This window comes from Rhipicephalus sanguineus, chromosome 4 (genome assembly GCF_013339695.2).
Source record: "Rhipicephalus sanguineus isolate Rsan-2018 chromosome 4, BIME_Rsan_1.4, whole genome shotgun sequence".
Taxonomy (NCBI): domain Eukaryota; kingdom Metazoa; phylum Arthropoda; class Arachnida; order Ixodida; family Ixodidae; genus Rhipicephalus; species Rhipicephalus sanguineus.
This window is the reverse complement of record NC_051179.1, coordinates 34170045-34185625: the sequence shown is the minus strand read 5'-3', so window position 1 is coordinate 34185625 and position 15581 is coordinate 34170045. Positions and strand designations below refer to the sequence as shown.

Below are 15581 nucleotides of genomic sequence, written 5' to 3'. Positions count from 1 at the left end.
TCGCCATCCATATCGAAGGGATTAGGCAATTATCTATATCAACGTCACATCCACGTCAAGCAAGGGAGGAAGGAGGGAGGGTCCATCCTGCAAAGCGCGACTCACGTTCGGGTTGTCGTAGTACTCCTTCCGCTTGGGGTGCGTGTAGAAGATGTACCTCGCCGAGCCGGAGGAGCGCATGCGGCCGCGGCCCCGCTTGCCTCCGCGGCCTTTGGCGCCCTGCGCCTCGGACAGCAGCAGCGTCAGCGCCACCGCCAGGGCCAGCCAGCACGCCAGGAGCCGCGAGGACATGGACCCCCCTGTGGTTCCTTGCTTCCTTGCTTCTTCCTACGCAGTGCGGCTACCCCAGGAGGGAGCGGAGCTTTCTTCGGGCGCCGCCGCTGCACCTGCGCGAACGAGGTGCCATCCATGCAGTGACATTAAAGGGACACTAAAGAGGAACAATGAATTGGTTTAGATTGATAAAGTGTGCTCGGAGAACTCTTGTGTAGTTTATTTCACCACCGATGGGTTTATTATTAGAGGAGAAAACCAAGTTCAAAGTTTCATTTTTAAATTTCGCGCCGAACTTTGTAATTCGTGACGTAAAAGACTTCAAAGAGCATTTAACGTATTTTGGCGCCACTGGCTCGACGAAATTTCCACAAACTCGTTATGTCAAGTCTCTGGCCCCCTCAGAGGACAATGTACATCGATTTAACCGATTAGGAACTACGTAGGCCCAAGCAGGCGCCGTCAAAAACATGTGACGTCTCGGCAAATGGTGCGGGAATTCCAAGGTGGCGTCGCCACCTGTATTTTCTTTTTGCGCGTTTTCTCGCTTATTAAGCGTCTTCGCGCAGAAAGCGTGGTGTTTTTGGTATCGTGGAAGACTACTTTACTAATGCGAGAAAAATTGTTTTGCTCTTTAGTGTCCCTTTAACAGTCGAGAGGCCCGTATTCGCTAGACTCAGTTCACACGAAGTCAACGGATGATGAAGCCAAAGAAAGCGGAGGGTGTGGTAATTGTAGATTTGAAAACAGTGTCTCCCTGTACGCGTTTTCACGGAGGCTCCCCGGGCGCCGCCATAATCCCCTCCGGGTCGTGGTAAATAAGCATGACACCCCGAAAACGCACTGCCAAGGCAGTGACGTCAGCCTTTGTACTCCCCTGCCACAGTCCAGAAAGGAGATGTCTGTTCTCACCTGTGCAAAGGTCTATATACTTCTTACCATCACTTGCTGTAATGGGCTTATGGCTACGTCCGATTTCCGGCGAATAAATATGAGCACTGCCGTATATACTTGCATACTACCGGGCTCGTTAGTGCTAGATAAATCTGGCTGGTGTTGGCTAGGTGATGGCCAAGTACGTTGGCTAGTGCCAGCTAATGTTGGCTGAACGATCGCTAATGCTGGATACTGTTGCTAAATGATGGCTAGTGATGGATCGGGTTATATATGATGTAAACATTCCACAGCGTTAAATACGGTTGACTATCCGCTGTTGTAACATTAACATTCTATTCATGTAATCTCATTGCAATGATTAAGCTGTCTAGCATTGTTTTAAATTGAAGTATAGTTATTATGCTGTAAAAGGAAGGTGTGGGTTCGGCTCCCACTGGTGCAGCTTTTTTTTATTAGTCCACTTTTATTTTTGTTGATCTCATTACTACTACACTTACATAGCGTACAAAAACCCCCTTCCCCCCACCCCCGTTTCCTTTCCTATGCTTTCTTTGGCTTGGTTATCTATCTGTTAGTTCATATAATCGTACACAGTGCGGTATTAGTATTAGTAAAATTATTAGCCACGCTATCGAAACACACACACACACACACACACACACACACACACACACACACACACACACACACACACACACACACCACACACACCACACACACACACACACACACACACACACACACACACGCACGCACGCACGCACGCACGCACGCACGCACGCACGCACGCACACACACACACACACACACACACACACACACACACACACACACACAAGAACAACAAAAAACAAGGACGCAGGAATCACACGTGCGTAATACGTGTCTTTCAATTCAAAATTGCTTTTGTTTGTAATTTTTTAACGAATGTCGTGGTGTTTAACAGTAAAAAGCGCAACTCATATCGCTCTCTTTGACGAGGTTGGTTGGTTGTTCGCGGTCTTTTGACGTTCACTGCGACATTTTCCCGGCAAGCTCAGCGTTTTCCTAACAAAGTTATTCAGATGGAGGACAGCTCGTTTAACTTGCCTAGACACGCAAAAAAAGAAAATTTAAAATTGTCCTTTTCAATTTTCTCTCGGAAGGGGTTTCCTACCGCACCGTCGTTATTCTCGTTCTTCCATCTTAAACTCCGAATCGATACACTGCGCAAAACACTTTTGAAAGATCGTCTCACTCTCTTCGAGGTTGAAGGTTTACGGACAGGTCGCCATTCGTCTTCCCCACGTCGTCGGCACATCATCCTCAACGACAAAACGATAAGCCCCGCGCACAAACTGGAGCTGGCGCTCTGTAGAAGCAAAGCCGGCAGCACCCCGAGAGCGTGCGCGGGCCCTTCACCCAATCTTTGTCCCATACCGTCGCCGCGGCCGGGACACCCGGATGAAGATTGATAGGCACGAATCGGACCGACGCTTCTCGCAATTATTTTCAATTCCTCTTCGATCCCAGGGCTGCTCGCTCTCGCTAATGGAGATTTCTTGCCCGTCGTTTTTGTGTTGCCCCCCCCCCCCCCTCCGGGCTGATGTGCCCGTATGTGTAGGACTACGTCGACGCTTTTCCTTCTCTCTCTTTCGATACCGTGAACCGGCCTTGTTTTGACAGCACTTGAGAATTTCGTCTCTATAACACTTAAGGCGGCGCCGTCGCCTTATCGAGTGTTCCCTACATTGGGGAAACAAGGAACGTTCTTAGAAGACGAAGAAGAAGAAGACACGCAGAGAGCATTGTTCTTGAGAAAAACGGAGGAGGAGGCTTTTCTTTTTCTTCTTTTTTTTTTAGTGAATAGGCCCCGGCATACATATATAGTAGATATATAGTCCTCTTCCCACTTTTCTTTAATTTTCTTCCACATCCTATCTCTTTCTCGAGGCGATTGTACTACTTGAGTTTTCTGGGCGAAGCGAGCTCGCGGTGCGCATTTTCCGAGAAATCGTTGTGCTCGCCGCCGTTTTCGCCAGATGTGAACTCTCCGAGAACACACTTCATTCGGTTTTTTTTTTTTTTTGCTCGAACTTGAGAGCGTCTGCTTAGAGTGGAGAAGACGGGCAGCGCGTAGAGAGTGTTCTTCTTCTGTATTTGATATTTTTTCCCCTGCAAGTCTGGAAAATTCGGTGTGGGCGCTTCAGAGCGAACGTTGCTGAGCGTTTGAGAGCGCAGACATTTATTTCGGTGCCGTATCGGACGAGCAACCTGCTTCGGAGAACGTGACTGAGCTTTCAGATTACGTACACGCCGAACTTGCCGGAATCGCGGAAGCGACGTGTAAAGAGCGTAAGCTGAGTAACTCTTCGGGAAATTGTCTTCGAGTGGGCGAGTTTTCACTCCTGAAAGAAGTTGGAATGAGACTCAACCTCGAGTTGAAGTTGCTGAAGATCAACGTCTTCGTGAGCGAGCTGGGGGCGGGGATGGGGTGTGAGTCGTCTGTTGTGAGCCTCTTAGGCGGCGTACGACGCTGTCTGAGTCTTTGAGCAGAGAGCTAGCGTCCCCAGCGACGGCGTCTGAGAACGGTCGCTGTCAGGAGGAAAGAACGCGAGGGCGCTCCTTTTATTACTGATACCAGTTGTACCAGTCCTAAAACACTTAATACCATGGTTGTAAGTCTGGCATCAGTGTTACGACTGCGTGGCGGTACTACTCAGTGGTACCACCTTCGCGCGACGACGTCGGCATGAATGCAGTGCAACAGCAACGATACCAGATATGAGTTTACGTAATTACCACACTCTGTACGCACGAATGACTTCGTCTACGTGTATGACATGCCTCAGTTTGGCTTGGTCACGGCGCGAGCAAGGGCAGCGCAGTTCCGTGTACATTAGCCACGTCACACACGTGGTCTGCGTAGAGAACCAACGAGTTCGCCGGTCTTGGAACTCTGCACAAACGTAAGCTTAAAGCGTTTGAACCTGTCGCTTGTGGAACAGATCAGATAGAATTGACCGCATCGCTTGCCTCACTACAATTGACGCGCGGAAGATATATTACCGATCGTCGCCAAGCCGACGATCGAGAAAGCATCAATGATTGGAAAACTGCGGATACAAATACCATTCTGACCGACTCATCTTCGAGGGCAGCATTTGTGTACACTTGCATTTGTGTACACTCGCCGGCATCGAGTTTTCCGTGAACTATGCCGCTGCCGCCTCTGCCGCCGCCACTGGAATCCGCAACTCATAGAAGGTTCGCTTAAAAAACTCTTCTCGCTGCTTTCAAGACCCCATGAAGCGGGTAGTGCGCACCAGCCTTATCCTGCTACGCGGGACACCGCCTTGGAAGCCAAGGACAACGCAGATTGGAGATCAGTAGTAAGATTGTTTCTTAGGAATATCGCAAAACGGCTTGCTCTTGATGAAATGGCGACTATCACTGGAATAGAAAGCGCTAAAAGTACACAAAAACAAGACAACGTTGATGAAAGCAATTTGCGAGACTTGGTTCGCAATCCGACTGCAATATCAACTGGGTAATCCTCGGATAAATCGCAGCAGGCAAGCGCCAGCAGGAGACGCTATAGGGCCCGCATCTCAATAGATAAGTAACAACTCCGTTGTCAGCGCAGCGCACTGTTTGTTTCCCGCTTGTAAGCTCCGCGCCGCGGTACACAGAGCTTCGCTCCTTTTTGACGCGTCTAGCTTAACCCTGTAAAGGGTGCACCGCCACATGGGAATGGGAACGGCGGTAAAGCTTACCAGTTCGTACCTGTGCGTGAATGACGTTTCGCCGCGTAATCGTTACTTTTTGCAAAACGAACTTTTCACGCATTAAGCGAAGCTTTTATAACTCAGATATTGGTGGCGGCGTTGTATGCGAAAAAGCTGGCGCCGGCGAGCGTACAGAATTGCTGCCCTCGAAGGTGCGCTAGTCAAATAGTGCGCGTTTGTGTGCGCCGTTTTCCGATAATTGATGCTCTCTCGATCGCAGGCTTGTCGGCGATAAGCCGTTTCTGATGTGGCGATGTGACCTTTTATCGAGGCCACTTGCCATTTCACGTCGCACACATTTCATTGTTGCCTGGTTATAAACGCATCACCGTCGTTGTTGCCTGTAGCAACTGATGTGTTTCGCTGCTAAACACGTCGATGACGGTCCAATTCCGTTCATGGAGGAAGGAAACAGTTAGGGGGGAGCGTTGCTCAATGCGATAAAAAGAAAGAAAGAAAGAAAGAAAGAAGGAAAGAAAGAAAGAAAGAAAGAAAGAAAGAAAGAAAGAAAGAAAGAAAGAAAGAAAGAAAGAGTAGTAGTAGTACGTCAGGCACCCCTACGCCAAGCTCCGCTGGCCCCCGTTTTTCCGATAGGGCGAGTGCTCCTGAATTTTTGATTGATGTTATCCACGATGTCAGAAAGTATATATATATATATCTATATATATATATATATATATATATTATATATATTATATAGTATATATATATATATATATATATATATATAATTGCGGGAATAACGTTCTTGGACGCCTGTAAATAATATGAATAAAAAGAAGACACACGTCGAAAAACAGAATGGTTTCTTTACGTTTCAAAAAGAGACCGGCCTTCTGACGAAGGTCGGTCTCACGGCCGAAACTATTCTGTTTCCCACGTGTGTCTTCTTATATATATATTATATATATATATATATATATAATATATATATATATATATATATATATATTATATATATATATATATATATATATCGAAAGCGCATAGGGAAAGAAGGAAAGGAGCAACTATGCCGACATAACATCGCCCAGGGCACGTGGCAACGGCAATACATTATCGAAGTACTGTACATCCACAAGCTAGTGAACAGGGGTGCAGGCTGGCGCACGTAGTTTGATAATAGTGCCGTGTATGTTGTTCAGTGGCGCGCGTTCCGGCTACGGTTGTTTTGCTTGCTGTTCTTCCTCTAAGGAGATAACGGCGATAAATTTTCACTACATTAAGTACCGCATTTTCTGGCACGCTACCAGTAATAGCTGAGGATGGCTAGCTCTTGGCTAATGATGAATATTGCTGGCTAATCTTAGTTGTCCGCAGTTATGACGTCAACATTGCCTTCATTCAATATCATTCCAATGCTTGAGTCTTTTACCAGTCTTTCTTGGAGTGCTTGTGACCGAGGCTTTAGTCGTACACACTCCGAAGTGCGATCGACGACTTCAACATGCACCCACAGACTAAGATGAGTGGTTCGGTTGCTCTCTAACTCAGTATAGCCAGTCTCCCACGTACAACGTGTTTTCATGTAGGAGTTATACAGGCGACGCTCTTGGAGTATCGTCTTGTCTCTGCCTTCCTTTACTAAATTTAGACAGGCGAGGGTATAGGGTGGGAGCAGAGGAGTGTGGTTTATGTGTCTGCGACAGGCAAACTTCCTTTGCAAAAACTGAAAGGCACCGTAAATTTGAAAGGATGCCAGTGGGAGGATGCTCGAATTACAAACGTACCGTTCCCACTGTAGCGATTCTCTACTCCCGATGTTATACGTTTCGAGCCTCTTTATGTACGTCAACGCGAATTCGCTTCAGACGCCAACGCAAATGCTGTGATGCTAGAGGAACCGAAAATATCGTGACTGATTATAAGCCTTCGGTGCTTTTCTAGTGTGCCGCCATTACTTTGGGCGCTGCCGTAGAGTTCTTCATGGAAAACGCTTCCGTGTTCACGCGAATAGAGTAGTAGTATAGAGATATCCAAGCGATAGCTACCCCGTAAACCTTTGCGTGCTTTTGTACTGTCTTCGCGTGCTTACATTCGCGAGCCGGTGTTCTGGTTGGGAAGCGACCCGAACGCTTTGAAGCCCCGGTACTGATACTATCTAATGTCATTGAATTATGCGTAGAATGGTTTTTATGAGAGCGCACGCCAAACATTTATGCTGTAGATTATCAACGAACGCTACCGCTCAATGTCAAGCGCCGTCTACTGCGCACGAAACGCTGTGCAAATCGGACTCTGTTTCTGCGCGGTTGTGACGTGGCAGTGAGGAAAAGAAAATGGAGAAACGTAGGCACGTGGACGTCCCACGCCCTTCGCAGCCACTCTTTATTATCAGCGATTCATGCACACATTAGCGTACAAAAAAAAAAAAAAAAAATACGCGCAAGGCATTTCATTATTGGGCGACTGAGGGCACTCATTGGGAATAGTAAGGACAATTTTCTGTTGGATCTATGCCGGCACGTTGTCAACACAATAGGGGCGTTCTAAAGAGCTCGTGAAGGATTCTTTTTTTCAAGGGCGAATGAAATGATCGCTGTGACTGTTCAGAAGACGACCTCTTCGAACTTTATAGCGTTGAAAAGAGAATTCAGGATGGAAAATTAGTGTGAAGTCTGATGAAAGCAGGTCGCTCTTCAAGTTCGCTTTTCTGTAGACTGGGCTCACTTTACTTTTTCCTTTTTCTTTGCGCGCTCTCGATCGCGACAGTGATTTGAGGTCTCGGAACGAAACGGCTCTGGTGAAATAACTGTAATCAAGATGTCCCGCTTTCGTAACCATTAATTTCGCACGGGGCTTTCAATTATCGTTATCATCGTAATCTTTCGGGGTCTCCGTTTCATTGTTCCTCGAACCAGCAGCAATCGAGTTTCGGCTCGATTCTCGGAGTGTAATTTGGAATTCTTCGCATCTTTTGTGATTCTCAGCGACTCGATCTTTAATATAGGGTCGAGCGATCCGCGAGTGTATGTATGATATAGTCTCGCAGGTCCGGCGTACATAGATTGGTCTGTTTCAAAGAACTGAACGTGGATGCGAACAATGCGCGGACGAACGTCGTGTCTATCGGGCATTCTTCTTGTTATTCTTAGAACTTTGGTGAAAGCGAAAACACAAAGCAAACACGAAGGAAAGCGTTACAACGGGCATCCTTTGTGTTGCTGCTCCGCCTTTGAACCAAGATGATGTTGTGGGTTTTTGCTATAGTGCCTGCTCCCCACTTAAAGCCTGCTTCGAAATATTCGTTCGACGTTGTGCCTTCCGTAGCGGGTTCTCTTGTTGTTATGGTAGTTTCTTGTTCTTTGAACTCTTGAGCCGTGACCGTGGGCCCGATTGGTTGTCAGTCGCACGCGGTCTGTTGTATGCGCGTGGAAGAAATTTAGCCGCGGCTGGAAACGCGGTGAGGGGTGACGTGTTTTAGGGGCGAAGCTCCTTAAGGCGGCACCCGTTCGTCCCTCGTAGTCGTCGTGGTCGTAGTAGTGAGTAAGAAGTCTTACGCTTTGACCTCCAAGGTGGTGCCCGGAGATTTCTCCTGTGCGTTGTTGAACAATAAAAAATTCGGAGCGTGCGCGTTAACTAAAAGCCTCGTGATTTCTCATTCCCCATTAGCAGCCATTGCGCTTCCAGTAGAAAACGTTCATTCGCAGAAGTGCGCGCGCGAAGTGTAAGTGTTAGCTAAAAGCCGAGGATGTCTGATTGCCATTAGCAGCCAGTTTACCTCCAAGGTAGTGCCTGGTGAGATTTCTCCTGTGCGTGATTAAACAATAAAAATTTTGTTCAAAACACCGTTGATTGGTCGCCAGATGTTTTGTACAGAACGAAAGAACGCCAGATGTTTTTCTTAAAGTGTGTAGTAGTAGTTGCATGTAGCCACCTCGCCCGATCGTCAACGGGCGAGGTGGACCGGCAACGGCGCGAGGACCCTGCCGTACGAGGTTAAATCACACTAAAAGACATACTTTGCGGGCGTACACTCTAGTGAGCTTTCGACTTTCGTTCTTAATGTACATGATAAAGAAATTATTTCTACGAAAAAGCAAGGCACTCCTTGAGCAATATGTTTGGTTTTGGGAAGCTAAATGGAACCATGAGGCGATGCGAAGCCGGAGCACTTGCACGATCGCGTTCCGTTGGCTTTCGTTGGGCATGCTACCGACCTCGCGTCGTAGAACGCGCGTCCTGTCTTCCCTCTAGCCTTGCCTTTAATTCGCACAGGGCGAGCGGGGGAATGCGGTCGCTCTTGGCGCTCTTTCGCTCGGGAGCGGACTTCTTCCTTGCATTTCACCGATCACAAGTGATAATGAAGGGACCACGTAAACCAACAGTACAATAAAAGTTTGATGTTTAATATATACACGATGTTTCACGCTCTTTATATTATGTACTGGGCGCATTTCACGGAAGAGTTTCACGGTTTACAGATGATTCCCTCCGTAGCTTCGCCCCACTCATCATCATTCACCCCGTGGATATGCTGTGATTTTTTTTTATAACGCATCGAACCTTGCGGCCTTGTTTGTAGCACCGACTATTTCTTTTTTTTACCCTCGTGCCCGGAGCGCACCGGAAACAAGCCTCGTGATTTTTTTTCTTGCGCTTCCGGTTCAAGGTGCGCGCGCGAAATGGGCGGCGAGGAATGTTGATTGATAGCTGGAATGTTGGAATCCTTTCTTTTCTGCTGTTTATTTTTTTTCTCTTTTGATTGGTCGAATTTACAACGAAATTAGATTTGTATGTATACGACATCTCGAGAAGTTCATCTTGAGTGTACGTAAAGTTGCGAAGCGCGTGCCTTAATATTAATAAGAAAGAAAGAAAGAGAGGGAGAAAGAAAGAAAGAAAGAGAGTGTTTGGCACAACGAGTTCACCGGTCGCGACAAGAGGCTCAGAGGTGTCAGCTTAGAAGACTTACTTTTCTGTAAAAATATTTTCCTTTCATTCCTGGCTCAGTTGTTTCCTCTTTCCCATCGTTTTTATTTGTTATTTTTATTATGTTATAACTTTTTTTTTTCTGTTCCCTTTCGCCGCGGCCTATATCGACGGGGACTTGTGAAGACACTTTGTCAGCGTAAAGAAAAAATGTTCAAGTTTATCGGTCGTGTATACGCTTTCGTGATAACAAATAGCAGGCGAAAGCTTTTGTCGCAACTAAGAAGAAAAAAAAAGCGAAAGCAAATGAAAGTTTCATGTGGAAAAGTTAGGAACATATCCAACACGCGCAGAGATGATGCCGTCACGTGTGCCTTAAAGCAACACATGACGTGTTAGGACGACAGTTCTGACCAAAAAAAAAAAAAAAAAAGGTCGCGCACGCATTCATCCCATACGGATTTATAGATGTTTGGCGACGTTAATGCGATTAGCAGTATTATTTATATGATAAGCACGCAAATAATGATGATATACCTTACATGTTGCTGTGATTGGTACGAAGAGGGGTGCGTTATCAGTGGCACATATCCTCCTCTGCACATAAGCATTATAAATCGTTTGCAAATTAACTGGAATCTTTCTAGCTCACTTTCGCTCTCTATGTCCATCGAAGAAATCTCGGCTTAAATTGTGTCATTTCTCGGCGTATCAGGCGTGGTACGCCTCTCAACAGTGGTCGGAGCGCGTGTAAGTGCAAAAGGTCGGACCGTGTACGACTTTCGCGGCCCTTGCATAATTCGCATCGCCGGCGTAATGTATTCCTGATCTACACGGCAGTGTGTAGCGGCATTGCGTAGCTCCCCTCTCTGAATGAATGATCGCGTCGCTTGCGCTCCATTAAAGAGTGAGTCAAGCTTAACCGAAACGCATTAGGATCTACGTGCTCGAGACTGAGATATTTTTTGCGCAGAGCTCTGCGCACTACATGCGTAATCACGCTGTAGTCAGACCTCTTTTTTGCCGTACCCGCTTCATTTAGTAACCGTCTATCCTACCAGTATTCTTTCTTTCTTTCTTTCTTTCTTTCTTTCTTTCTTTCTTTCTTTCTTTCTTTCTTTCTTTCTTTCTTTCTTTCTTTCTTTCTTTCTTTCTTTCTTTCTTTCTTTCTTTCTTTCTTTCTTTCTTTCTTTCTTTCTTTCTTTCTTTCTTTCTTTCTTTCTTTCTTCTCTGCCACGTCATACCGTGTCATGCCATGCCATGCCATGCTATTATAAATGCTACGCTGAAAAGCTGCGCCGTGTATGTCTTCTTATTCGCGATGCAAACGGGCCATAATTTAATTTGAGCAGACGTCCGTCCTACATAGTTTCCGAGTCGATTTCGTAAGTTTCCCGCTGCCGCTCCGGACCACGGACAACTACGTCGCTGCTCAAACGACCTCTTTGTTCCTGTCCTGTCGCGCGCGACGCTGCGCTAACTCGTGGCATCACTCCCTCTCTATACGGACATCTCCCATCTCTTCGTCTTTCTCATCTTTGCGAGACGGTATCGCGGACCCCGGCCGCCGAGGCCCCTGTCATTCGGCGGCCGCAACGGCGCTCCTACGTAATTGCAGCCGCCAGCTCTTTCGCGATGCCCGTCAGCTCGAATCCCGTCGCCCCGCCCGAGGGGAGGGGTGCTCCAGGTCTCTGTCCACTTCAGTCTCTATCTTTCTGCTTTCTCCTTGCCTTTCACTTCCTGCTCGCAGCTCTTTTATCTCCGGCAGTATTATACAGACTTCGCGTCGGGCAGTGGCTTTCGTAACCTGCCCGTCAGTCAGTTTGGGGTGAAACGATGTTTGGCGGCGAGGACCCCGGAGCCAGGCGGCGAAGCCCTCAGCCTCTTGCAGTTCTCGCCGTCTTTTATTTCTCTCCGGCTCGGTTCGCTACCCTGGTTCGTGTACACGCGGAGCCTTTCCTCGCGGGAGTATCATCCTCCCCCCATCTCGACCCCTCCATCCCTTGACTCCATCCATGCCGCCGTGCTCCCATCCACAAAAGAAGCAGCAGTTCACGTCCTTCGATCGTGGGGTCTTAGCCGTGGCGGTGTAGTAGTCTGGGCACCCTGCATTGATCGCGGCCAAAGACGCTGGACGCGTGCCTGCCCGGAGCGCTGGACCCTCGGTTCGCCGGGGTGATTTTCACTAGCAATTATCGCCCGTCTCTTCTCTCTCCCTTCCTCTCTTTCTCTGTGTGTGTGTGTGTACACGGTCTTTTTTGGGTGCTTTATACTGTGAGGTGCCCCTCCTTAGGGCGATTTGCACAGTCTTTTTCCCTTGTGAGTTTATTCACTCGAGGACACATTTACGGTCCTCGTTTCTCTCTTTCGTCCTTTCCTTCCTTCTTTCTTTCTTTCTTTATTATTTTTTGCGCGCCTATAAAAAAGTCACGTGTGTGTCTGGGTTCGTAAAAGCCGGGAATGGGCCCCACTGGCGTTAAGGAAAAGAAAAAAAAAATAACGGGAAAAGTATGTGTCGGTCGCACGTGTGTAATTGAGTCATTGCGTCACGGCCATTGTTGCTAGCCGCGGCCAGCTGGGTTTTCTGCACGGCTCTCGAAGGTGACTTTGGCAGACTAAAGAGAAATACCCAATCAGTTGAGTTTCGTAACGTATCGTTTCAAAACGCTTCATTTCGTCATGACATGACTATTGTTAGAAACGATAACGCAGGTCAAGGTTTTTTTGTTCGGTATTGGACCTCGCACCAGAACACTGTGGCGTCACAGAGGCATAATGTGCTGTGATTATATGTATAATATATAAATGCCCTGTTCCATTTGCCCCAGGCTGCATTTTGTTTCATTCACAAATGGAAATCGAAGGAGCAATTCAGTTCATATTAATGTAGAATGCTCGCGCGTGATTTAGGGAACGCATTAGTGTGTTTTATTAAAAAAGCTTCGCATCGCCGCGCTGTTCTCTTTATTAAAGAAAACGAATTGCGCTTCTTTTGGAAGTTTCAACGACGCAGCTCTTGCATCTTTTTTTTTTTTTTGCGCTGTTTGTGCCCGGCTCGTATGCGTCTCGTTTTGCGCCAATACGCAGCTTTTGGCAAAGTTTCAGTGCTACTCGGCAAGTATGTAAGGTCTGCCGCCTTGTGTTTTCGCAGGTATTATTATTATTATTATTATTATTATTATTATTATTATTATTATATTATTATTATTATTATTATTATTATTATTATTATTAGCACGGTGAACTTCACACATTGCGTTGCGCGAAAAACGCACGCAAGAATGGATTCAGAATGGACGACACGAGCACAAACCTATAAACTGGTATTTACTTCAGTTTGTATGTGCATGTACGAGAAATGATTTGACTTTTCTTTTTTTTCTTGGGTGTTTTTTATTCTCCTGGGCTTTCCTCTGTCTTTTCCGATTGTGACGTGGTTGTGCAGAACATTCTCTTTCTTTTCGTATTAAAAATAAAAAAAAAAAACGTTCATTGTTTGTTGCTATCATGAAATGTCTCACGAATATGGAAGTACAGGAATCTAAGCGTACTTGAGTTATATATATATATATATATATATATATATATATATATATATATATATATATATATATATATATATATATATATATATATATATATATAGAGAGAGAGAGAGAGAGAGAGAGAGCAGATTCGCACGAAAGTCTAACTCCCATCTCTCCGTGCCGCGGCAGTCGGCGGTGTGGTTGCAAAACTCCCGCAAGAACATCTGTAATCACCGCGTTACGAACGTGTTTTTGGAAATAAAAGAAAGCATGAGATGCGCGCAGCGTATGGAGGTTAACATTCTGCCAGCAAAGAGTTACACAACCCCGCGTTGATGCATTGTTAGGCCCCGCCCCCACTGCCTCGCGAAACGCCAGACGCACTTCGTAGGAACGAGAAGATGGAATGTAGCACGATTCTCGCGCCTTGCGTAACTCGTCCGGTAGCTTTGCGCGGTATAGTATAGTTTAAACTGCAGCGTAGGCCATTTAGGGCTTAGCTGCGCCGAAATCCTCGCCGGATATGAGATCGCGGCACCGCTATTACGCCCTTTCGCAACGCGCCGTTTTAATTGCGAGCGCTCGCAGCTCGGCCTGATAAGATCGTTACATTTCGCGCTCCGCCTTGTGCAACTGGTACTTCGGAGCCACCTCTTCGCTGAATGTCCTTTAATTGGACTCAGTCTTCTGCGTTGTTCGGCTTAATATGGACTGGCTGCGCGGCTACGATTATACTGACTCGCACTACACCCGTACTTTCGGCGTGTTCTCTAATTGAATGTACGTTTCTTGACCGCTGCCTTAGTTGCTCTAGGCTGACTGCGTTAGCCGCTAGCTTTCTAGTCTAAAAAGGCTCTTCTGAGGGGTAGGCCATCAGTTGGAAAAGAATTCAAACCGGGGTTTATCCCCAGGTGATAAAATTACGCGCCATGTTTCCGACGTTCTATCGAGGTTCCTGCCCGTGGTGCGGAGGAAGTCCTACACTATATCACATCACCTGGGGCTGCTCAAAGCACGCCCCACACCTCACAGACACGACACCAACACACACGTTGAAGCAGTGTGAGGCGTGACTGTCCAACTCTGACTTGACTAAGGCTCCCTTCATAAATAATTTGCACACTTGGGGAGCTTCAAGAAAGCTTTTCTGTTCTGTTCTGAGGGGGTCCTTGCCTATATAGACTAAGCGACGATCGGCGACAATTAGCGACTGCTTCTTTGTAACCTAATACTGAGAGTTCTAAGCTTTAAAAGCAATTGTACTCCTTGAGGCGTCTCTTTTTGTCCCACAGCGATACCCGTCATCGATCACACATGACTTTCCTTGTCTCAACTTCGCGCGTCGGTTGCTTTCAGGTCACAAACGGCGCGCCTGACCTTGTCAGCGTGACGTCACAGCATACTTGAAAGTGGAGAGTGCCAAGTTTTCAAGAAAGTAAGCGCAAGTCAACGAGATGGCGCATTATTGTTGTGGGACAAAAAGACTTCCCAAGTGTACAAATTGTTTTCTTTCTTTTTCTTGTTTAAAAGAGTGCACGGTGACACGGTTTGTACAGAGCAACTTAATATCTTGACTTTTCCGTGCCAAAACCACTACATAATTACGAGGCACGCCGTTGCGGAGGTCTGCGGAAGTGTTGACCATCTGGTAGTCTCTAACGTGCACTACATCGCACAGTACCTCTAGCGTTTCTCCTCCATCAACATGCCACCGCCGCGGCCGGGATCGAACCCGCGACCTTATACACAGCCACATCAAACCTGCACTTGTAGCCAACTGCGTTCTTCTGTAGTCAACTATATTACGCTATCGCCAACTATATTCTACTATAGCCAGCTATATTCTACATATCGCGAACGACATATTCCTTGTGGCCCGAGCCACTGGTTTGACAGCGCTTCTGCCATAGAACTCGCCGAAAGAAACATTGCGCAGGCGACGTCCATGTATATATAGTTCGGCGTTTTCCCATCTCCCCGAGGGAGCGCCCGTTCTGTCTTCCCTGCCCGGGGCTGATTTATGGCGCTCCCACGGCGGCATCTTGAACTTTCCCGAAATAAATAGAACTAAAGCGAAACGACAGAAATAATAAGGGAACCTAACATAGGGAGCACCACCGTTCGCCATCGCTGTAAGGTTCTGGTGGGAAAGGCGATCGTTAAGTAAAGAGGATGCCAGGCGTTCCCTGCAAACCCTTTCCCCTTTCTCTTTCTTCTCTATGGGGAAAGGCCGACAAGATCGAAG

The 15581-nt window shown here is 47.0% G+C and overlaps 2 protein-coding genes across 3 annotated transcripts in view; one reads left to right on the top strand and one right to left on the bottom strand.

Annotated features, from left to right (window-relative positions):
• The window catches only part of LOC119389743 (procollagen-lysine,2-oxoglutarate 5-dioxygenase), a 143535-nt gene that overhangs the window by 44894 nt on the left and 83060 nt on the right, over window positions 1-15581 (top strand). The gene's annotated exons all lie outside the window — the stretch shown is intronic.
• Window positions 1-15581, bottom strand: part of LOC119389745 (immunoglobulin domain-containing protein oig-4) — a 50226-nt gene that overhangs the window by 13096 nt on the left and 21549 nt on the right. Inside the window, exon 2 of the mRNA XM_037657124.2 lies at window positions 106-386. Within this exon, the coding sequence (XP_037513052.1) occupies window positions 106-291 (186 nt within the window). The 5' untranslated portion in view covers window positions 292-386. The remainder of the gene's footprint in view (window positions 1-105; window positions 387-15581) is intronic.